Source organism: Oncorhynchus mykiss, chromosome 9, assembly GCF_057628025.1.
Source record: "Oncorhynchus mykiss isolate SJ-2025 chromosome 9, ASM5762802v1, whole genome shotgun sequence".
NCBI classification, from domain to species: domain Eukaryota; kingdom Metazoa; phylum Chordata; class Actinopteri; order Salmoniformes; family Salmonidae; genus Oncorhynchus; species Oncorhynchus mykiss.
Window position 1 is genome coordinate 10,007,178 of NC_143030.1, and position 23,761 is coordinate 10,030,938.

Sequence of the window (23,761 nt, forward strand, 5' to 3'; positions counted from 1 at the left end):
ACAGCTTCTATCACCAGGCCATCAGACTGTTGAACAGCTTCTATCACCATCAGACTGTTGAACAGCTTCTATTACCATCAGACTGTTAAACAGCTTCTATCACCATCAGACTGTTAAACAGCTTCTATTACCATCAGACTGTTGAACAGCTTCTATCACCATCAGACTGTTGAACAGCTTCTATTACCATCAGACTGTTGAACAGCTTCTATCACCATCAGACTGTTGAACAGCTTCTATCACCAGACCATCAGACTGTTGAACAGCTTCTATTACCATCAGACTGTTGGACAGCTTCTATCACCATCAGACTGTTGGACAGCTTCTATCACCATCAGACTGTTAAACAGCTTCTATCACCATCAGACTGTTGAACAGTTTCTATTACCATCAGACTGTTGAACAGCTTCTATCACCAGACCATCAGACTGTTGAACAGCTTCTATTACCATCAGACTGTTGAACAGCTTCTATTACCATCAGACTGTTGGACAGCTTCTATTACCATCAGACTGTTAAACAGCTTCTATTACCATCAGACTGTTGGACAGCTTCTATTACCATCAGACTGTTAAACAGCTTCTATTACCAGACCATCAGACTGTTGGACAGCTTCTATCACCAGACCATCAGACTGTTGAACAGCTTCTATCACCAGACCATCAGACTGTTGAACAGCTTCTATTACCATCAGACTGTTGAACAGCTTCTATTACCATCAGACTGTTGGACAGCTTCTATTACCATCAGACTGTTAAACAGCTTCTATTACCAGACCATCAGACTGTTGGACAGCTTCTATTACCATCAGACTGTTGAACAGCTTCTATCACCAGACCATCAGACTGTTGAACAGCTTCTATCACCATCAGACTGTTGAACAGCTTCTATTACCATCAGACTGTTGAACAGCCAATCACAAACCGTCTACTAGTTGCTACACATTCACTCACTCACACACACATACACACACACACACACACACACACACACACACACACACACACACACACACGCACACACACACACACACACACACACACACACACACACACACACACACAGCCAACACTGCTGTCCCATCTTAGAGTCATTGAACTTCTGGTCTCTTCCTGTTTCAATTTATACACACCGCATATTTATTTATATAATGGACTCACAGCTCGGTCTAATATATCTAATATAATAATACAATATATCTCCTGCTGTAAATATCATTCTTAGTATAGCTTCTGGAAATTCATCCAGTCTACAGACTTCTAGAATGCATTTGGATTACCATTGCAGTGCTATTTGGGTTGATAATTAGATTTGTTCTGACGTTTCTTGATTTCTTTCTTTCTTTTTTATTTTTTTATCAACTTCTTTGACATTTGACTGCATTGTTATGAGCCAGTTAATGAAACATGTCACTGCATGGGCTATAACATCTGCTAAACTGTGTATGCGACCAATAAAGTTTGATTTGAAAAAGGCCAGTCCCTCTTATATAAATACAGAATCTGAACACTGGAACTAACGAACGTACCTGTAGTCTGGAGACATAGGTTGGTGACCTAGCATTCCCTGGGGAGACCTGGGAAGAAAATAAAGAAAATATAGATGCAATGGGATAGAGATACAGCTTGTAGACAGACAGACAGACATACAGACAGACAGACAGACAGACAGACAAATACAGACAAATACATACAGACAGACAGACAGACAGACAGACAGACAGACAGACAGACAGACAGACAGACAGACAGACAGACATACAGACAGACAGACAGACAGACAGACAGACAGACAGACAGACAGACAGACAGACAGAAAGGTGGACAAATCCAGACAGATACAGACAGACAGACAGGACAGACGGACAACACACCTCAGAGGTGGCGCTCATGCTCCCAGATATATCAACACAGAAGACCACCATGACATCCTCCAGGTTCTCGTAGTCCTGGTCTGTCTGACGGGGGAGGTAGATCACATCTCTCCCTCTAGGAGCTCCTCTAACCTTCAGGCCCACCTTGGAACCAACTTTCAGGTCTGGGGTAGACAGGTTGTTCTGGAGACCACAGAACTCACACTGCCACACCTTGAGAGAGAGAGAGAGAGAGAGAGAGAGAGAGAGACAGAGAGAGAGAGAGAGAGAGAGAGAGACAGAGAGAGAGAGAGAGAGAGAGAGACAGAGACAGAGAGAGAGAGAGAGAGAGAGAGAGAGACACAGAGAGAGAGAGAGACACAGAGAGAGAGAGAGAGAGAGAGAGAGAGAGAGACACAGAAAGAGAGAGAAAGAGAGAGAGACAAAGAGAGAGAGAGACAGAGAGAGAGAGAGAGAGGGAGAGAGAGAGAGAGAGGGAGAGAGAGAGAGAGAGAGAGAGAGAGAGAGAGAGAGAGATACAGCAGCAAGAAAGAAAAGGTCAACCAGTGAAGAACAAACACCGTTGTAAATACAACCCATATTTATGCTTTTGTACTTTAACCATTTGTACATTGTTACAACACTGTCTATATACATAATATGACATTTGTAATGTCGTTATTCTTTTTGAACTTCTGTGAGTGTAATGTTTACTGTTCATTTTTATTGTTTATTTCACTTTTGTATATTATCCTCCTCACTTGCTTAGGCAATGTTATCACATATTTCCCATGCCAATGAAGCCCCTTGAATTGAATTTAATTGAGAGAGAGAGACAGTATGTGAGAGACAGAGAGAGAGAGACAGTGTGTGAGAGAGAAAGAGAGATGGAAAGAGAGAGAGAGCGCGAGAGTGTTAACTCACGGCAGTGTCCTGTGTGTTATGTACAGAGCTCAGGGAGGACAGGGCAGCACTACATCTCCCACAATGCTTCACTGGACTCTGAGTGCTCTGGATGCCAGATGCTGTGGAGTGGAGGGAGAGATAATTATGTGTGTGTGTGTGTGTGTGTGTGTGTGTGTGTGTGTGTGTGTGTGTGTGTGTGTGTGTGTGTGTGTGTGTGTGTGTGTGTGTGTGTGTGTGTGTGTGTGTGTGTGTGTGTACCTCTACTCATGTCTACCAGACGTCCAACACTGAGAGAGAGAACGTTAACGTTAGCCTTCAATCTTATGCTCTGCTCTCCTTGGCCCTCCAAACCTGAGAATACACACACACACACACACACACACACACACACACACACACACACACACAGAGTCTTGTTTAACTAATCTTGTGGGGACACACAATTCAGTCCCATTCAAAATCTAAACCCCTAACGCCTGACATGAACATTAACCCCAAAACCAAACCCTAACCCGACCCTAGCCCCAAACCCTAACCCGACCCTAGCCCCAAACCCTAACCCAACCCTAGCCCCAAACCCTAGCCCCAAACCCTAACCCAACCCTAGCCCCAAACCCTAACCCAACCCTAGCCCCAAACCCTAACCCAACACTAGCCCCAAACCCTAGCCCCAAACCCTAACCCAACCCTAGCCCCATAACCTAGCCCCAAACCCTAACCCCAAACCCTAACCCAACCCTAGCCCCAAACCCTAACCCAACCCTAACCCAACCCTAGCCCCAAACCCTAACCCAACCCTAGCCCCAAACCCTAACCCAACCCTAGCCAAAAAACCTAGCCCCAAACCCTAACCCCAAACCTAACCCAACCCTACACCCAAACCCAAACCCTAACCCAACCCTAGCCCCAAACCCTAACCCGACCCTAGCCCCAAACCCTAACCCAACCCTAGCCCCAAACCCTAGCCCCAAACCCTAACCCAACCCTAGCCCCAAACCCTAACCCAACCCTAGCCCCAAACCCTAACCCAACACTAGCCCCAAACCCTAACCCAACCCTAGCCCCATAACCTAGCCCCAAACCCTAACCCCAAACCCTAACCCAACCCTAGCCCCAAACCCTAACCCAACCCTAACCCAACCCTAGCCCCAAACCCTAACCCAACCCTAGCCCCAAACCCTAACCCAACCCTAGCCCCAAAACCTAGCCCCAAACCCTAACCCCAAACCTAACCCAACCCTACACCCAAACCCAAACCCTAACCCAACCCTAGCACCAAACCCTAACCCAACCCTAGCCCCAAACCCTAACCCAACCCTAACCCAACCCTAGCCCCAAACCCTAACCCAACCCTATCCCCAAACCCTAACCCAACCCTAGCCCCAAACCCTAGCCCCAAACCCTAACCCAACCCTAGCCCCAAAACATAGCCCCAAACCCTAACCCCATACCTAACCCAACCCAAACCTAACCCTAGCCCCAAACCCTAACCCCAAACCCTAACCCAAACCTAGCCCTAAACCCTGACCCAATCCTATCCCCAAACCCTAATCCAACACTAACCCAACCCTAGCCCCAAACCCTAACCCAACCCTAGTTCCAAACCCTAACCCAAACCTAGCCCCAAACCCTAACCCTAACCCGACCCTAGCCCCAAAACCTAACCCAACAATAGCCCCAAACCCTAGCCCCAAACCCTAACCCAAACCTAGCCCCAAACCCTAACCCAAACCTAGCCCCAAACCCTAACCCCAAACCCTAACCCAACCCTAGCCCCAAACCCTAGCCCCAAACCCTAACCCAACCCTAGCCCCAAACCCTAACCCCTAACCCAGCCCTAGCCGCAAACGCTAACCCAACCCTAACCCAACCCTATCCCCTAACCCTAACCCAACCCTAGCACCTAACCCTAGCTCCAAACCCTAACCCAACCCTAGCCCCTATCCCTAGCCCCAAACCCTAACCCAACCCCAGCCCCCAACCCTAGCCCCAAACCCTAACCCTAGCTCCAACCCCTAACCCTAACCCTAGCCCCAAACCCTAACCCTAACCCTAGCTCCAAACCCTAACCCTAACCCAACCCTAGCCCCAAACCCTAACCCTAGCTCCAAACCCTAACCCTAACCCAACCCTAGCCCCAAACCCTAACCCTAACCCTAGCCCCAAACCCTAACCTTACCCTAGCCCAAACCCTAACCCTAACCCAACCCTAGCCCGAAACCCTAACCCTAACCCTAGCCCCAAACCCTAACCCTAGCTCTAAACCCTAACCCTAACCCAACCCTAGCCCCAAACCCTAACCCATCCCAACCCTAGCTCCAAACCCTAACCATAACCCAACCCTAGCCCCAAACCCTAACCCTAGCTCCAAGCCCTAACCCAACCGTAGCCCCAAACCCTAACCCTAGCCCCAAACCCTAACCCTAAAACCCTAACCCCAAAGCCTAACCCAACCCTATCCCCTAACCCTAACCCCCAACCCTAGCCCCTAACCCTAGCCCCTAACCCTAGCCCCTAACCCTAACCAAACCCTAGCACCTAACCCTAGCCTCAAACCCTAACCCAACCCTAGCCCCTAACCCTAGCCCCAAACCCTAACCCAACCCCAGCCCCCAACCCTAGCCCCAAACCCTAACCCTAACCCTAGCTCCAACCCCTAACCCTAACCCTAGCCCCAAACCCTAACCCTAGCCCCAAACCCTAACCCTAGCCCCAAACCCTAACCCAACCCTAGCCCCTAACCCTAGCCCCACACCCTAACCCTAACCCTAGCTCCAAACCCTAACCCTAACCCAACCCTAGCCCCAAACCCTAACCCTAGCTCCAAACCCTAACCCTAACCCAACCCTAGCCCCAAACCCTAACCCTAACCCTAGCCCCAAACCCTAACCCTAACCCTAGCTCCAAACCCTAACCCTAACCCAACCCTAGCCCCAAACCCTAACCCTAACCCTAGCCCCAAACCCTAACCCATCCCAACCCTAGCTCCAAAACCTAACCCTAACCCAACCCTAGCCCCAAACCCTAACCCTAGCTCCAAACCCTAACCCTAACCTAACCGTAGCCCCAAAACCTAACCGTAGCCCCAAACTCTAACCCTAACCCTAGCTCCGAACCCTAACCCTAACCTAACCCTAGCCCCAAACCCTAACCCATCCCATCCCAACCCTAGCCCCAAACCCTAAACCTAACCCTAGCTCCAAACCCTAACCCTAACGCTACCCCTAGCTCCAAACCCTAACCCAATCCTAGTCCCTAACCCTAGCCCCAAACCTAGCCCCAAACCCTAACCCCAAACCCTAACCCCAAACCTAACCCAACCCTAACCCTAACCCCAAACCCTAACCCCAAACCCTAACCCAAACCTAGCCCTAAACCCTGACCCAACCCTATCCCCAAACCCTAATCCAACACTAACCCAACCATAGCCCCAAACCCTAACCCAACCATAGTTCCAAACCCTAACCCAAACCTAGCCCCAAACCCTAACCCTAACCAGACCCTAGCCCCAAAACCTAACCCAACAATAGCCCCAAACCCTAGCCCCAAACCCTAACCCAACCCTAGCCCCAAACCCTAGCCCCAAACCGTAACCCAACCCTAGCCCCAAACCCTAACCCCTAACCCAAACCTAGCCACAAACCCTAGCCACAAACCCTAACCCAACCCTAACCCCAAACCCTAACCTGACCCTAACCCAACCCTAGCCCCAAATCCTAGCCCCAAACCCTAACCCAACCCTAACCCAACCCTAACCCCAAACCCTAAACCCAACCCAACCCTAGCCCCAAACCCTAACCCAACCCTAGCCCCAAACCCTAGCCCCAAACCCTAACCCAATCCTAGCCCCAAACCCTAACCCTAGCCCCAAACCCTAACCCAGCCCTAGCCGCAAACCCTAACCCAACCCTAACCCAACCCTATCCCCAAACCCTAACCCAACCCTAGCCCCAAACCCTAACCCATCCCATCCCAACCCTAGCCCCAAACCCTAAACCTAACCCTAGCTCCAAACCCTAACCCTAACGCTACCCCTAGTTCCAAACCCTAACCCAACCCTAGTCCCTAACCCTAGCCCCAAACCCTAACCCCAAACCCTAACCCCAAACCTAACCCAACCCTAACCCTAACCCTAGCCCCAAACCCTAACCCCAAACGATAACCCAAACCTAGCCCTAAACCCTGACCCAACCCTATCCCCAAACCCTAATCCAACACTAACCCAACCCTAGCCCCAAACCCTAACCCAACCCTAGTTCCAAACCCTAACCCAAACCTAGCCCCAAACCCTAACCCTAACCAGACACTAGCCCCAAAACCTAACCCAACAATAGCCCCAAACCCTAGCCCCAAACCCTAACCCAAACCTAGCCCCAAGCCCTAACCCAAACCTAGCCCCAAACCCTAACCCCAAACCCTAACCCAACCCTAGCCCCAAACCCTAGCCCCAAACCCTAACCCAACCCTAGCCCCAAACCCTAACCCCTAACCCAAACCTAGCCACAAACCCTAGCCACAAACCCTAACCCAACCCTAACCCCAAACCCTAACCCAACCCTAACCCAACCCTAGCCCCAAACCCTAGCCCCAAACCCTAACCCAACCCTAACCCAACCCTAACCCCAAACCCTAAACCCAACCCAACCCTAGCCCCAAACCCTAACCCAACCCTAGCCCCAAACCCTAGCCCCAAACCCTAACCCAATCCTAGCCCCAAACCCTAACCCTAGCCCCAAACCCTAACCCAGCCCTAGCCGCAAACCCTAACCCAACCCTAACCCAACCCTATCCCCAAACCCTAACCCAACCCTAGCCCCAAACCCTAACCCATTCCTAGCCCCAAACCCTAGCCCAACCCTAGCCCCTAACCCTAGCCCCAAATCCTACCCCAACCCTAGCCCCTAACCCTAACCCCCAACCCTAGCCCCTAACCCTAACCCAACCCTAGCACCTAACCCTAGCCCCAAACCCTAACCCAACCCTAGCCCCTAACCCTAGCCCTAACCCTAGCTCCAACCCCTGACCCTAGTCCCAAACCCTAAACCTAACCCTAGCCCCAAACCCTAACCCTAGCCCCAAACCCTAACCCAACCCTAGCCCCTAACCCTAGCCCCAAACCCTAACCCTAACCCTAGCTCCAAACTCTAACCCTAACCCAACCCTAGCCCCAAACCCTAACCCTAGCTCCAAACCCTAACCCTAACCCAACCCTAGCCCCTAACCCTAGCCCCAAACCCTAACCCTAACCCAACCCTAACCCTAACCCTAGCTCCAAACCCTAACCCTAGCTCCAAACCCTAACCCTAACCCAACCCTAGCCCCAAACCCTAACCCATCCCAACCCTAGCTCCAAACCCTAACCCTAACCCAACCCTAGCCCCAAACCCTAACCCTAGCTCCAAACCCTAACCCTAAGCCAACCGTAGCCCCAAACCCTAACCCTAGCCCCAAACCCTAACCCTAACCCTAGCTCCGAACCCTAACCCTAACCCAACCCTAGCCCCAAACCCTAACCCATCCCATCCCAACCCTAGCCCCAAACCCTAAACCTAACCCTAGCTCCAAACCCTAACCCAACCCTAGTCCCTAACCCTAGCCCCAAACCTAGCCCCAAACCCTAACCCCAAACCATAACCCCAAACCCTAACCCCACCCTAACCCAACCCTAGACCCAAACCCGAACCCAAACCCTAATCCCAAACCCTAACCCTAACCCTAGCTCCAAACCCTAACCCAACCCTAGACCCAAACCCCAACCCTAGCCCCAAACCATACCCCCAAACCATACCCCCAAACATTAACCCCTAACCCCAACCCCTAGAAATAGCATTTGACGTTGTGGGGACAAACTAAATGTCCCCAGTTTGTCAAATGTATGTTTGTTTACTATTCTTGTGGGGACTTCTGGTCTATAGTTTATAAACCACTGATCTTTACATACACCAGTACAGCCTACATCTAACCCAACAACTAGGGCTGTTTTCAGAGCCAACACACAGAATCCTGTCACCTCGGGGTGGTAGAGGGGGAGGCAGGGAGGGTAGAGGGGCAGGCAGGGTGGGTAGAGGGGCAGGCAGGGAGGGAAGAGGGGGAGGCAGAAAAGTGGGTTGAGGGTGGAGCTTCTGAGAACCGAACTGTCGAGGGGGCAGAGCTGGAGGCATTATACCCGGTTCTGAAGCAAAGGAAACAGACACAGACTGTTACAGCACTTTGTGACATCTGCTGATGTAAACAACAAAAAAAGGAGCTTTACAAATACATTTGATTGACATCATCATCATTCGTAACACCACATGTGGGTGGGTGAGAGGAAACGTCTGATGAGAATGAGAATCTAGTGTGTGCGGTGTCGTGTCTGTACAGTACCTGGCCGGGAGATGACCGCGATGCGATTGTCGTACATGTGCTCTTTGACAGACAGTCTAAGGGGTTCACCTAGACCTGGGGTCACCCCCTCACCTGACCTCCCCTCTACACTCTCTGGTCTCCAGTTGCACACTACATGACTGCAGGCAAACTCCATCTGGGGGAGAGAGAGAGAGAGAGAGAGAGAGAGTGTACTTTAACCATTCGTACATTGTTACAACACTGTATGTATATATATATATATATATATATATATATATATATATATATATATATATATATATATATATATATATATATATCACTTTTGTATATTATCTACCTCACTTGCTTTGGCAATGTTAACACGTTTCCCATGCCATTAAAGCCCCTTGAATTGAATTGAATTGAGAGAGAGAGAGAGAGAGAGAAAGAGAGAAAGAGAGAGAAAGAGAGAGAGAGAGAGAGAGAGAGAGAAAGGGGGGTGAAGAGAGAGAGAAAGAGTGAGAGGGTGAAGAGAGAGAGAAAGAAAGGGAGGGAGGGTGAAGAGAGAGAGAGAGACAGAGAGAGACAGAGAGAGAGACAGATAGAGAGAGAGAGAAAGGGAGGGAGGGATGGTGAAGAGAGAGAGAGAGAGAGAGAGACAGAGACAGAGAGAGAAAGAAAGAAAGGGAGGGAGGGAGGGTGAAGAGAGAGAGAGAGAGAGAGAGACAGAGAGAGAGAGAGAAGGTGTGTGAGAGAGAGAGAGGTAGAGAGGAAGTATCAGTTATTTCTCTCAACCTCAGCCATTTCTTCATACCCATTCACCTTTGTCATCAAAAACAAAGGCCATAACCTTTCTACTTCAGTCTCTCTCTCTCTTTCTCTGTGACCCTTTGATGTTTGCAGATCTGTAGGGTCTGGAAAGGTGTAAACAGTATAGTGGTGGGGTCTGGATAGGTATAAACAGTATAGTGGTGTATCTGTAGGGTCTGGATAGGTATAAACAGTATAGTAGTGGATCTGTAAGGTCTGGATAGGTATAAACAGTGTAGTGGTGGATCTGTAGGGTCTGGATAGGTATAAACAGTATAGTAGTGGGGTCTGGATAGGTATAAACAGTATAGTGGTGGATCTGTAGGGTCTGGATAGGTATAAACAGTATAGTAGTGTATCTGTAGGGTCTGGATAGGTATAAACAGTATAGTAGTGGATCTGTAGGGTCTGGATAGGTATAAACAGTATAGTAGTGTATCTGTAGGGTCTGGATAGGTATAAACAGTATAGTAGTGGATCTGTAGGGTCTGGATAGGTATAAACAGTATAGTAGTGGATCTGTAGGGTCTGGATAGGTATAAACAGTATAGTAGTGGATCTGTAGGGTCTGGATAGGTATAAACAGTATAGTAGTGGATCTGTAGGGTCTGGATAGGTATAAACAGTGTAGTGGTGGATCTGTAGGGTCTGGATAGGTATAAACAGTATAGTAGTGGATCTGTAGGGTCTGGATAGGTATAAACAGTATAGTAGTGGATCTGTAGGGTCTGGATAGGTATAAACAGTATAATGGTGGATCTGTAGGGTCTGGATAGGTATAAACAGTATAGTGGTGGATCTGTAGGGTCTGGATAGGTATAAACAGTATAGTGGTGGATCTGTAGGGTCTGGATAGGTATAAACAGTATAGTGGGGAAGCTTCCACCTTACGGATCTACAAACATTGAAGGGTTAATGTGTGTTACTCTCATTTCCTGGTGTAAGAGAAACTTGTCACTCTGGTTACAGACATGAGATTAATGAAAATCTAAATTTCACGCAAATAAATGTCCACTTTTATAGATCACTTTTGTGATAGTTTAACTGGATCTAAAAACAGAGATGAATGGAAATCTCAGATAACCTTTTGGTTGTCTCTGTCTATGTCCGTTAAAACACAGTATCTTGTTAAAATTCTTGTTGTGTCTCGGGTATAAAAAAAATAAAAATCTATTCTGTAACAGAATCTGCCAGGAGATCATGATGTCACACAGTGTTATGTGTTAGAGAACATTGTTATGTTAGAAAACACAGGTACCTGAGTTCTGGATGAAAGGGTTGACTTGTCCAGAGAAAGGAACCGGTCCTCCTGAGTTGTGTCTGTCTGTTTTGTCCGTCTGTTCGTTTTTTCCCCTGTCCGGCCAACTTCCTGTCCAGCCAACCAAAACGTTCTATGTGTGCGTATGTTGTGTGTGAGATGATGTGTGTGTGTCTGTGTTTCAGAGAGAGTGTGCGTGTGAGGCAGGAAGTGAGCCGATCAGTAGGGATAGTGGAAACAGCAACTTAAGAAACCAAAAACACTGTGCTGGAGAGAGAGAGAGAGAGAGAGAGAGAGAGAGAGAGAGAGAGAGAGAGAGAGAGAGAGAGAGAGAGAGAGAGAGAGAGAGAGAGAGAGAGAGAGAGAGAGAGAGAGAGAGAGAGAGAGAGAGAGAGAGAGAGAGAGAGAGAGAGAGAGAGAGAGAGAGAGAGAGAGAGAGAGAGAGAGAGAGAAAAGAGAAAGAGAAAGAGAGAGAGAGAGAGAGAGAGAGAGAGAGAGAGAGAGAGAGAGAGAGAGGTGTGTGTGTGTGACAGGAAGTGAACCGATCAGTGGTGAGGGTGGAAATAGAAACTCAAGAAGCCAAATACATTGTGCTGGAGAGAGTCCCAAACCTTCGATAACAAAGCCATCACCTACAGAGAGATGAACCTGGAGAAGAGTCCCAAACCTTCCATAACAAAGCCATCACCTACAGAGAGATGAACCTGGAGAAGAGTCCCAAACCTTCGATAACAAAGCCATCACCTACAGAGAGATGAACCTGGAGAAGAGTCCCAAACCTTCGATAACAAAGCCATCACCTACAGAGAGATGAACCTGGAGAAGAGTCCCAAACCTTCGATAACAAAGCCATCACCTACAGAGAGATGAACCTGGAGAAGAGTCCCAAACCTTCCATAACAAAGCCATCACCTACAGAGAGATGAACCTGGAGAAGAGTCCCAAACCTTCCATAACAAAGCCATCACCTACAGAGAGATGAACCTGGAGAAGAGTCCCAAACCTTCGATAACAAAGCCATCACCTACAGAGAGATGAACCTGGAGAAGAGTCCCAAACCTTCGATAACAAAGCCATCACCTACAGAGAGATGAACCTGGAGAAGAGTCCCCTAAGCAAGCTGGTCCTGGGACTCTGTTCACAAACACAAACACACCCTACAGAGCCCCAGGACAACAGCACAATTAGACCCAAAGAAATCATGAGAAAACAAAAAGATAATTACATGACACATTGGAAATAATTAACAAAAAACAGAGAAAACTAGAATAATATTTGGCCCTAAACAGAGAGTACACAGTGGCAGGATACCTGACCACTGTGACTGACCCAAAATTAAGGGAAGCTTTGACTATGTACAGACTCAGTGAGCATAGCCTTGCTATTGAGAAAGGCCGCCGTAGGCAGACATGGCTCTCAAGAGAAGACAGGCTATGTGCACACTGCCCACAAAATGAGGTGGAAACTGAGCTGCACTTCCTAAACTCCTGCCAAATGTATGACCATATTGAGACACATATTTCCCTCAGATTACACAGACACACAAATAATTAAACTCCCATATCTACTGGGTGAAATTCCACAGTGTGCCATCACAGTAGCAAGATGTGTGACCTGTTGCCTCAAGAAAAGGTCAACCAGTGAAGAACAAACACCATTGTAAATACAACCCAATCTGTTGTCAATACCTTAAACCATTTCACATGGTAAAACACAATTTGCAGATCTCACTTAGACTTTTCAGCAAAACTCTAAACACATTCTAATGCACATGCACTCTAATGCACATGTCATCCATACTGGTAAACACAAGTGGCAACAATCAAATACAAATAGAGAACATATGTCATTGATTGAACACAACCACTCAAAATGGATTTAACCTGTTTCAAATGATGAGTCACAACCAATATAAGCCAGTTCAGAGAGGAAACAGGTTGTTGAAGGTGGGAAGGAGAAAGTCTGAGAATGGATAGAAGAAACAATGTGAGAGGACGAGTGCGTATGCGAGGTGGGCGACGAAGAGGAAGAGGAGGAGGAGGGCAAGAAAGAGGAAGAGGAGGACGAAGAGGAAGACAAAGAGTGGAAATATCTGATGAAATTCGAGCAACAGTTATAGACCATGTTGTTGTCCATGAACTGACAATGAGGGAAGCAGGACTTAGAGTGCAACCCAATTTGAGCCGATGTTCTGTGTCCACCATAGTAAGGACATTCAGAGAAGAGAACAGGTACAGGATACTACTGTATTTTTGTAATGGCAAATGTACTGTACTACATTATATGCAGCTGTTTCAATAGACATTTGTAAAGTTAATCACTGTATATATTGTACTGCATGAATGTGTTTTGTAACTGCACAACTACGTTTTGTAGAATTGCAAGGCTGCCACATGCAGGTGGAAGGTCAGCTATATTCACTCGGGAGCAAGAGGCCGTTATAGTTGGCATGGTCCTTCAAGATAATGAAATACGACTCAGAGAAATCCAGGAACGAGCGATACAAGACAACACACACTTCCAGGGAATCGACAGTGTGAGCATTTCCACAATTGACCGTGTCCTCCATCGTAACAGGATGAGAATGAAACAAGTATACAGAGTACCTTTTGAGCGCAACTCACCAAGGGTGAAAGAACTGCGAGCCTAGTATGTGCAAGTAAGTGTACATTCAGAAACATTTACTGTAATCCAGATTGTCTACAGTACTAACACATACTATGTGAATGACATTACTCTTCAGTACATACAATGTGTGTGAATCGGAAGCCTAATTGTACTCTACAGTATAGCACTGTCTCTGTACGACTTACAAAATCCTACATACAGTATATTGTATTTCTACACAGACAATATTTGACTTGGAATCCTTGGACAGACCCCGTGAGTTCATCTTTGTCGATGAAGCAGGCTTCAATCTAACAAAGAGGAGAAGGAGAGGCCGAAACATGATTGGACAGCGGACCATTGTTGAAGTCCCTGGTCAACGAGGTGGCAATGTCACAATCTGTGCTGCTATCAGTAACCATGGTGTTCTACATCACCATGTTACACTCGGGCCATATAACACCCAGCACCTTCTAACATTTATTGCCAATCTAAGAGATATTTTATTTGAGCAGCAGGTTCAAGAGCTCAATGAGAATCCCATTCCCACCTATGTAATAGTGTGGGACAATGTCAGTTTCCACCGAGCTGCTCAGGTAAGTGAATGGTTTAACATCAATGGGCAGTTTATGAACTTGTACCTCCCTCCATACTCGCCTTTCCTGAATCCGATTGAGGGGTTTTTCTCCTCTTGTTATGATAGACAACCCTACACCAGAGTAAATCTGCTGCAAGCCATGGATTTAGCCTGTGGTGATATAGGTGAGGAATCATGTCAGGGCTGGATACGGCACAAGAGGCTTCTTCCCCCGTTGCCTCAGGAGGGACAATATTGCTTGTGATGTCGACAAAGTGCTCTGGCCTGACCCAGCCCAAAGACAAGGAGAAGCACATTGATCACATGTTTACTCCTTTGATTTTTGTCCCTTTTAGTATTGTATACTGTAGTACAGTGCATTGTAGGCTGTATACTGTACAATGGACAAATTGTATGGCCCTGAACATTGTGCTTTCCATTTATTAACAGTACTGACTGCTCAATATATTTTGACTGGTAATATCAACAAAGAACAAGAATTACAGTATCACAGAGACAAAGGACAAGTTTCTGAGATGCAGGGTTCAGTACTGTAAAAATAGGGGTACAGGGTGGAGGAAGAACAAAAAATGAAATTGCAAAGCAGATTAGTAATTTCTGATCAATTTTGAGCTACTATGATAGAACCTGTTTTCGTTCATCAAAAGACAATGACGGAAAAATATGAATATTTTTTTAGATTAAAAATGTACTTCTCCCTGAGAATTGTATGTTTTGAACAATGTGTTTTCTATTTTTCAGTGTATTGTTTACTGACTGCTTGAGAGTGTACATCATTTGGATCACTTTGTTTATGATTTGAGAGCCGGGTTTGATTTTGAACACAGGCAAAACTGTTTTAGGGCGACTGTTTCATTTTGCGAGACGAGTCAGAGGTTATGTAAATAGTGCTTGAAGATGAGGTTTTGTGTTTAATGTTTTCAAGGAAATGGAGCAAGGTTTCAGAAATGGTGTTTTAGCAATTGAGAAAAACTGCAACTGTTTGCACATCGTTACAACACTGTATATAGACATAATATGACATTTGAAATGTCTTTATTCCTTTGAAACCTGTGAGTGTAATGTTTACTGTAAAAATGTAATTGTTTATTTCACTTGCTTTGGCAATGAACACATATGTTACCCATGTTAATAAAGCCCTTTGAATTGAATTGAGAGAGAGAGAGAGAGAGAGAGAGAGAGACAGAGAGAGAGACAGAGAGAGAGAGAGACAGAGAGAGAGAGACAGAGAGAGAGAGACAGAGAGAGACACACAGAGAGAGAGAGACATAGAGAGAGAGAGACAGAGAGAGAGAGAGAGACAGAGAGAGAGACAGAGACAGAGAGACAGAGAGAGAGAGACAGAGAGAGACACACAGAGAGAGAGAGACAGAGAGAGAGAGACAGAGAGAGACACACAGAGAGAGAGAGACATAGAGAGAGAGAGAGAGAGACAGAGAGAGAGAGAGAGAGAGAGAGAGAGACAGAGACAGAGAGAGAGACAGAGAGAGAGACAGAGAGAGAGACAGAGAGAAGGTGGGAGAGAGAGAGACAGAGAGAGACAGAGAGAAGGTGGGAGAGAGAGACAGAGAAAGAGAGACAGAGAGAAGGTGTATGTGAGAGAGAGAGAGAGACAGAGAGAGAGAGAGACAGAGAGAGTGAGAGAGAGAGAGAGAGAGAGAAAGAAGGGAGGGAGTGTGAAGAGAGAGAGAGAGGTGTGTGAGAGAGAGAGAGAGAGAGAGAAGGTGTGTGAGAGAGAGAGAGAGAGAGGTAGAGAGGAAGTATCAGTTATTTCTCTCAACCTCAGCCATTTCTTCATCATACCCACTCACCTTTATCATCAAACAACAGGATAACCCTCGCTCTTCTCTCACCCTCTCTTTCCCTTCTCTCTCTCTTCTCTCTACCCGCCAAGCCCTTCACCTACAACTGATCAGATCCAGATCTATATTGAGTCATAACCAGAACACAAACCACAACAGTTAAGCATCTAGCAGCACAAGAGTTATCTCGGATCTAGCAGCACAAGAGTTATCTCGGAGACAGAGGAGCCACAACCACTGAGGCAGGTCAGGAGACAGAGGAGCCACAACCACTGAGGCAGGTCAGGAGACAAAGGAGCCACAACCACTGAGGCAGGTTAGGAGACACTCCAATGTACTTGTCCTCTTGCTCAGTTGTGCACCGGGGCCTCCCACTCCTCTTTCTATTCTGGTTAGAGACCGTTTGAGATGTTCTGTGAAGGGAGTAGTACACAGCGTTGTACGAGATCTTCAGTTTCTTGGCAATTTCTCTCATGAAATAGCCTTCATTTCTCAGAACAAGAATAGACTGATGAGTTTCAGAAGAAAGTTCTTTGTTTCTGGCCATTTTGAGCCTGCAATCGAACCCACAAGTGCTGATGCTCCAGATCCTCAACTAGTCTAAAGAAGGCCAGTTTAATTGCTTCCTTAATCAGAACAACAGTTTTCAGCTGTGTTATCGTAATTGCAAATTGTTTTTCTAATGATAAATTAGCATTTTAAAATTAAAAACAAGGATTAATTAACACAATGTGCCATTGGAACACAGGAGTGATGGTTGCTGATAATGGGCCTCTGTACGCCTATGTAGATATTCCATTAAAAATCTGCCGTTTCCAGCTACAAGTCATTTACAACATTAACAATGTCTATACTGTATTTCTGATCAATTCAATGTTGTTTTCAAGGACAAAAAAAACATGCTTTTCTTTCAAAAACAAGGAATACAGGTGTGTATGGTAGTCAAGGGAATACAGGTATGTATGGTAGTCAAGGGAATACAGGTATATATGGTAGTCAAGGGAATACAGGTGTGTATGGTAGTCAAGGGAATACATGTGTGTATGGTGTGTATGGTAGTCAAGGGAATACAGGTATGTATGGTGTGTATGGTAGTCAAGGGAATACAGGTATGTATGGTGTGTATGGTAGTCAAGGGAATACAGGTATGTATGGTAGTCAAGGGAATACAGGTATATATGGTAGTCAAGGGAAAACAGGTGTGTATGGTAGTCAAGGGAATACAGGTATGTATGGTAGTCAAGGGAATACAGGTATATATGGTAGTCAAGGGAATACAGGTGTGTATGGTAGTCAAGGGAATACAGGTATGTATGGTATGTATGGTAGTCAAGGGAATACAGGTGTGTATGGTAGTCAAGGGAATACAGTTATGTATGGTAGTCAAGGGAATACAGGTATATATGGTAGTCAATGGAATACAGGTGTGTATGGTAGTCAAGGGAATACAGGTATGTATGGTATGTATGATAGTCAAGGGAATACAGGTGTGTATGGTAGTCAAGGGAATACAGGTATGTATGGTATGTATGGTAGTCAAGGGAATACAGGTGTGTATGGTAGTCAAGGGAATACAGGTATGTATGGTAGTCAAGGGAATACAGGTATATATGGTAGTCAAGGGAATACAGGTGTGTATGGTAGTCAAGGGAATACAGGTATGTATGGTATGTATGGTAGTCAAGGGAATACAGGTGTGTATGGTAGTCAAGGGAATACAGGTATGTATGGTAGTCAAGGGAATACAGGTATATATGGTAGTCAAGGGAATACAGGTATATATGGTAGTCAAGGGAATACAGGTGTGTATGGTAGTCAAGGGAATACAGGTATGTATGGTCTGTATGGTAGTCAAGGGAATACAAGTGTGTATGGTAGTCAAGGGAATACAGGTATGTATGGTAGTCAAGGGAATACAGGTATATATGGTAGTCAAGGGAATACAGGTGTGTATGGTAGTCAAGGGAATACAGGTATGTATGGTATGTATGGTAGTCAAGGGAATACAAGTGTGTATGGTAGTCAAGGGAATACAGGTATGTATGGTATGTATGGTAGTCAAGGGAATACAGGTATGTATGGTAGTCAAGGGAATACAATTACATATGGTAGTCAAGGGAATACAGGTGTGTATGGTAGTCAAGGGAATACAGGTGTGTATGGTAGTCAAGGGATTACAGGTATGTATGGTAGTCAAGGGAATACAGTTATGTATGGTAGTCAAGGGAATACAGGTGTGTATGGTAGTCAAGGGAATACAGTTATGTATGGTAGTCAAGGGAATACAGGTGTGTATGGTAGTCAAGGGAATACAGGTGTGTATGGTAGTCAAGGGAATACAGGTGTGTATGGTAGTCAAGGGATTACAGGCGTGTATGGTAGTCAAGGGAATACAGGTGTATATGGTAGTCAAGGGAATACAGGTGTGTATGGTAGTCAAGGGAATACAGGTGTGTATGGTGTGTATGGTAGTCAAGGGAATACAGGTATGTATGGTAGTCAAGGGAATACAGGTGTGTATGGTAGTCAAGGGAATACAGTTATGTATGGTAGTCAAGGGAATACAGTTATGTATGGTAGTCAAGGGAATACAGGTGTGTATGGTAGTCAAGGGAATACAGGTGTGTATGGTAGTCAAGGGAATACAGGTGTGTATGGTAGCCAAGGGAATACAGGTATGTATGGTAGTCAAGGGAATACAGGTGTGTATGGTAGTCAAGGGAATACAGGTATGTATGGTGTGTATTTTAGTCAAGGGAATACAGTTATGTATGGTAGTCAAGGGAATACAGTTATGTATGGTAGTCAAGGGAATACAGTTATGTATGGTAGTCAAGGGAATACAGGTGTGTATGGTAGTCAAGGGAATACAGGTGTGTATGGTAGTCAAGGGAATACAGTTATGTATGGTAGTCAAGGGAATACAGTTATGTATGGTAGTCAAGGGAATACAGGTGTGTATGGTAGTCAAGGGAATACAGGTGTGTATGGTAGTCAAGGGAATACAGGTGTGTATGGTAGCCAAGGGAATACAGGTATGTATGGTAGTCAAGGGAATACAGGTATGTATGGTAGCCAAGGGAATACAGGTATGTATGGTAGTCAAGGGAATACAGGTGTGTATGGTAGTCAAGGGAATACAGGTGTGTATGGTAGTCAAGGGAATACAGGTGTGTATGGTAGTCAAGGGAATACAGGTGTGTATGGTAGTCAAGGGAATACAGGTGTATATGGTATGTATGGTAGTCAAGGGAATACAGGTGTGTATGGTAGTCAAGTGAATACAGGTGTGTATGGTAGTCAAGGGAATATATGGTGTTTATGTGTAACAGTATAATTTTAGACCATCCCCTCACCCATACCCGGGCGCAAACCAGGGACCTTCTGCACACATCAACAACAGTCACCCACGAAGCGTCGTTACCCATCGCTCCACAAAAGCCGCGGCCCTTGCAGAGCAAGGGGAACTACTACTTCAAGGTCTCAGAGCAAGTGACGTCACTGATTGAAACGCTATTTAGCGCCCACGCTAACTAAGCTAGCCGTTTCACATCCGTTACATATGGTAGTCAAGGGAATACAGTTATGTATGGTAGTCAAGGGAATACAGGTATGTATGGTATGTATGGTAGTCAAGGGAATACAGGTGTGTATGGTAGTCAAGGGAATACAGTTATGTATGGTAGTCAAGGGATTACAGGTGTGTATGGTAGTCAAGGGAATACAGGTATGTATGGTAGTCATGGAATCTTTTAGTAGGTATGTGAAATGAGAATTCATGAGGTGAAAATAACCCCAAAACCTGTAAAATATGGTGGTGGCTCATTGATGTTATGGGGCTATTTTGCTTCCACTGGTCATGGGACCCTTGTTAAGGTCAACAGCATCAGGAACTTTACCCAGTACCAGGACATTTTAGCCAAAAACCTGGTTGTTTCTGCCAGAAAGCTGAAATTTGGCCGCAAGTGGATTTTCCAACAACACAATAACCCCAAGCAAACGTCAAAATCCACAAAGAAATGGTTAATTAGCCACCGAATCCGTCTCTGGACTTGAAACCTCATTGAAAACCTGTGGGTTTTTTTTAGCATACAATATAGCTCAATATTTTAATTATTTATTTTATGCAGTAATTTTTATCAAGGGTGTCAATATTTTCCAACCACACTGTAAATGAAGTTATATTTTATTTGAATGATGACGTAATGATCAAACAGTAGTACAACATATTACAGGAATCTCACAGATCTGAGGGATATACTACTAAGCCAGTTAACTTGTCTAAATAGTCTGAAATAGCTTTTAGATTTTTCAAAAAAATATATGTTTAAAATGGGCATATTTTAAAGGATTCAACAAACGAAAACACATCTATGTTTAGCTTCTTGTTTTTATTAACCTTAAAACCAATAGTTCAATCTGGTTGCTTATCTAAATAGCTAAATCAATGGTTCTGCTTTGTAGGAATATATATTGAAAAAATATTTTACAAAAATTAGTTTAAAAAAAAAAGCGTTATAAACTGGATTATTTGTTCGTTTATTTTGGAATGCCTGGCACGGTAACGGGAGAATGGTGTCCCTGATGTTATTGATACAGTCGAATTGATTCTCCCAGATCATGTCATACTTATGATAACCACTGCTTTGTCCACATGTCGTCATTATTTCCTTCCTTACTTGGTCAGTGAACTAACTTGCACAGCAGTAAACACACACCCCCATCCAGCTGGTGACGCTGTTCTGTGTTTCTGGGTTCGTCACCACTAGAACCAATGAGTTTTGTAAGATTCATTGACTTGAACACGGAAGTAGGATTGGGAATGAGTTTGTTTTGATTTGGAACATTATTTTTTTTTGTGGAGTAAAAGAAAGACCACTGAATTTAGGACGTGTCGGGGGCTCGTTGATACCAAAGACTACATATTCACTCCTTGCTGTGTGAAAAGTGAATGTGATCAGGAGGACCCATGTCAAGAAACCATACTATCTAAATAACCAAATACTGAATCCACTGAAAATGTCTAAACTACAGTCGTTGCGTGTGTTTTTAAATGATCGTTTAACGGCGGCTGCTGTGGAGATTTTCGGTGCAGTTGAGAAAACGGTAGTGGAGTACCAGGAGGAGAATGATCTGCTACGGAGACTGCTGGGGATCACACCAGAGATACAACGATGTAGAATAGGTTCGTATTTAGATATACTGATAGTTAGATATAGTTATACTAAATTATTAAAGTGGTTAGACCTTCGGTGATATAAAAAAAATAGTCCCGACGTGCCAATGCTTTCCGTTGCTCGGACAGGAGCGTCACACGTCACCATTACGTCCTCTGCTTGTCACAAATGATGTTTGATACGATATGTTAGGAAAGGGAAGAAAAAAAAAGATACGATATGTTGTTTTTGCATGTACATGTTGGCCGCGGTGTGTTCCATAATAGGATTGAGTACCCAAGTGAATGAGAGAAAATAACCAGATAACTTCACTCAGACATGTTTAAAGGCTGTGTTTAAAGACTCTATTTAAAGGCTGTGTTTAAAGGCTGTGTTTAAAGGCTGTGTAGACATACATGCCAATAAAGCCATTTGATATTTTAAAATCATAGAGATCTATAATTCATGAGTGATTCCAAATGTAAATGTAATTCTCGGGCAGGTAACCTCTACCCTCGTCTCCTTCTCTCCAGACTCCCTGCAGCTCTCTGTCTCTGAAGAGGAGGTTCCCCCTGAGCAGCAGCACTGTGAGCAGGAGTGGAGCCCCAGTCTGGGACAGAAGGACCCAGAGACCAAACAGATTAAAGAGGAACAGGAGGAAGTCAGGACCAGTCAGGAGGAAGAGCAGCTTCAAGTGGTAGAGCCTGATATCATAGAGTTTATATTCTCTCCTTCCTGTTTGAAAAGTGAATGTGATCAGGAGGACCCACTTCAGTCCTTGACTCATCCCCAAACCCAGACTGTGGAGAACAGAGAGAGAGACTCTAAACCAGTGAATCTCACACCTTTTGTCACTGTGACCCACATTAAGGGTCTCAACATTCCCTGTGACCCTCCAGATAATCAAAACAATGCCTCCAGACGCAGTTCAGCTGTAGGCAGCTACACAGTAGGACTTGACAGTAGCCCACCATTGGATCCCAGTCCACCATTGGATCCCAACCCACCAATGGGGGAACACTGTTCCACACCCAGCACCAAGCCTAGAAAAACTAGCCACTTTCGTGACTGTGGTGAAACGTTTGCTCCGAAAGCTGACCTGCAGAGGCATATGACTCTCACCAAGAAGAGACTCAGTGAATGCAGCTTCGGCAATAAACACTACAACTCCACCTGTAAACTGAAGGCCCATGTCCAACTCTGTCACAGTGGAAAACCCTGTATCTGTCCAGTTTGTGGAAAGATCATCAAATACAAAGGAGATCTGTCCAGGCACATGAGTATTCACACAGGAGAGAAACCATTTGGCTGTGGTGACTGTGGGAAAAGCTTCAGTCAGAAGGGAAACCTGAACTTGCACAAACTGACTCACACGGGAGAGAAACCATTTAGCTGTGGTGACTGTGGGAAAAGCTTCTATCAGAAGGGAGACCTAAGGAAACATATACTGACTCACACACAACAGAAACCATTTAGCTGTGGTGTCTGTGGGAAAAGCTTCTATCAGAAGGGGAACCTTACAGATCATATAAGGACTCACACAGGAGAGAAACCATTTAGCTGTGGTGACTGTGGGAAAAGCTTCAATTTGAAGGGGAACCTAAGGAAGCATAAACTGACTCACACAGGAGAGAAACCATTTAGCTGTGGAGACTGTGAGAAAAGCTTCACTCAAAAGTCTAACCTGCTGACGCATGTGAAAAACATCCACAAAGGAGGAAAACAGGATGAAAATTAGGACAAAGATCTTCTGTCGGAAGACGGGAATTAAAAGGCAGGATGTGGACAACAAAAGCAAAGCAACTCTGGCTCATTCATTCAGATAAATACATGTGTGGTGAACATACTTTTGTAAAGCTTTCTATGTAAATAAAGTTTGATTTGATTTCAATGATGATGTAATAATCCAACAGTTCAGAATTTACTATTTGCAAGTGAGGTGGTCCTCCCCTAATCTTTTGCATCGGCCTGATGGTTAAATCAGCAAATATTGTGAACATGTGGTCATTTAAAATGTGTAAACAATTATCTTTGTTTTTGTGGATAAATTTACTCCTGACAGATATCTTTTATGAAGTTTTGCATTTTAGAATGTCTCTAAATGTACTGAGAGAATGGTCTGACTTGATGTTTTCGATATATTAAAACATGTTTACTTTACAGAAAATGTGTCTGTCCAAGAGTTTTTCTCATCCATTTTCACTAAATACTGCTCATTCATGATTGATATTAATTTAATATTGTATTGAGTAATTATATTCAGTTTACTTCTGATAAATAATTTATTCTTACAGATTATCCTATATTTTGATATGGAATAGATGTGGATCCTAAGTTTACTGGACCCCTCTTCCCAACAGCTAAAGGCCCTGAAGCTTCTGCACATGTATGATATTCTCTACAACTTGCAGAAAACATGCTACTCTGGTGAATGGTGCTCGT

At 45.1% G+C, this 23,761-nt stretch overlaps 2 protein-coding genes and 1 pseudogene across 3 annotated transcripts in view; 2 read left to right on the forward strand and 1 right to left on the reverse strand.

Annotated features, from left to right (window-relative positions):
* The window catches only part of LOC110531382 (circularly permutated Ras protein 1), a 28,759-nt gene extending 17,208 nt beyond the window's left edge, over positions 1-11,551 (reverse strand). Inside the window, exons 1-7 of the mRNA XM_090183409.1 lie at positions 11,157-11,551; positions 9,125-9,281; positions 8,769-8,930; positions 3,017-3,109; positions 2,777-2,877; positions 1,874-2,086; positions 1,529-1,576 (exon numbers count right to left, since the gene is read on the reverse strand). Coding sequence (XP_090039535.1) covers positions 1,529-1,576; positions 1,874-2,086; positions 2,777-2,877; positions 3,017-3,109; positions 8,769-8,930; positions 9,125-9,281 — 774 coding nt within the window. The 5' untranslated portion in view covers positions 11,157-11,551. The remainder of the gene's footprint in view (positions 1-1,528; positions 1,577-1,873; positions 2,087-2,776; positions 2,878-3,016; positions 3,110-8,768; positions 8,931-9,124; positions 9,282-11,156) is intronic.
* A 1,915-nt stretch (positions 11,552-13,466) lies between these two features.
* LOC149980745 (uncharacterized) lies at positions 13,467-14,680 on the forward strand (annotated as a pseudogene). The gene is made up of 2 exons (XR_016483046.1): positions 13,467-13,815; positions 14,006-14,680. The product of XR_016483046.1 is annotated as an uncharacterized LOC149980745 (transcript).
* Positions 14,681-20,892: 6,212 nt separating this feature from the next.
* Positions 20,893-23,486, forward strand: LOC110531373 (uncharacterized). The gene is made up of 2 exons (XM_021614564.3): positions 20,893-21,348; positions 21,853-23,486. Exons 1-2 carry the CDS (start codon positions 21,183-21,185, stop codon positions 23,055-23,057), a joined length of 1,371 nt encoding a protein of 456 aa, XP_021470239.3. The 5' UTR covers positions 20,893-21,182; the 3' UTR covers positions 23,058-23,486.
* Positions 23,487-23,761: the final 275 nt, after the last annotated feature.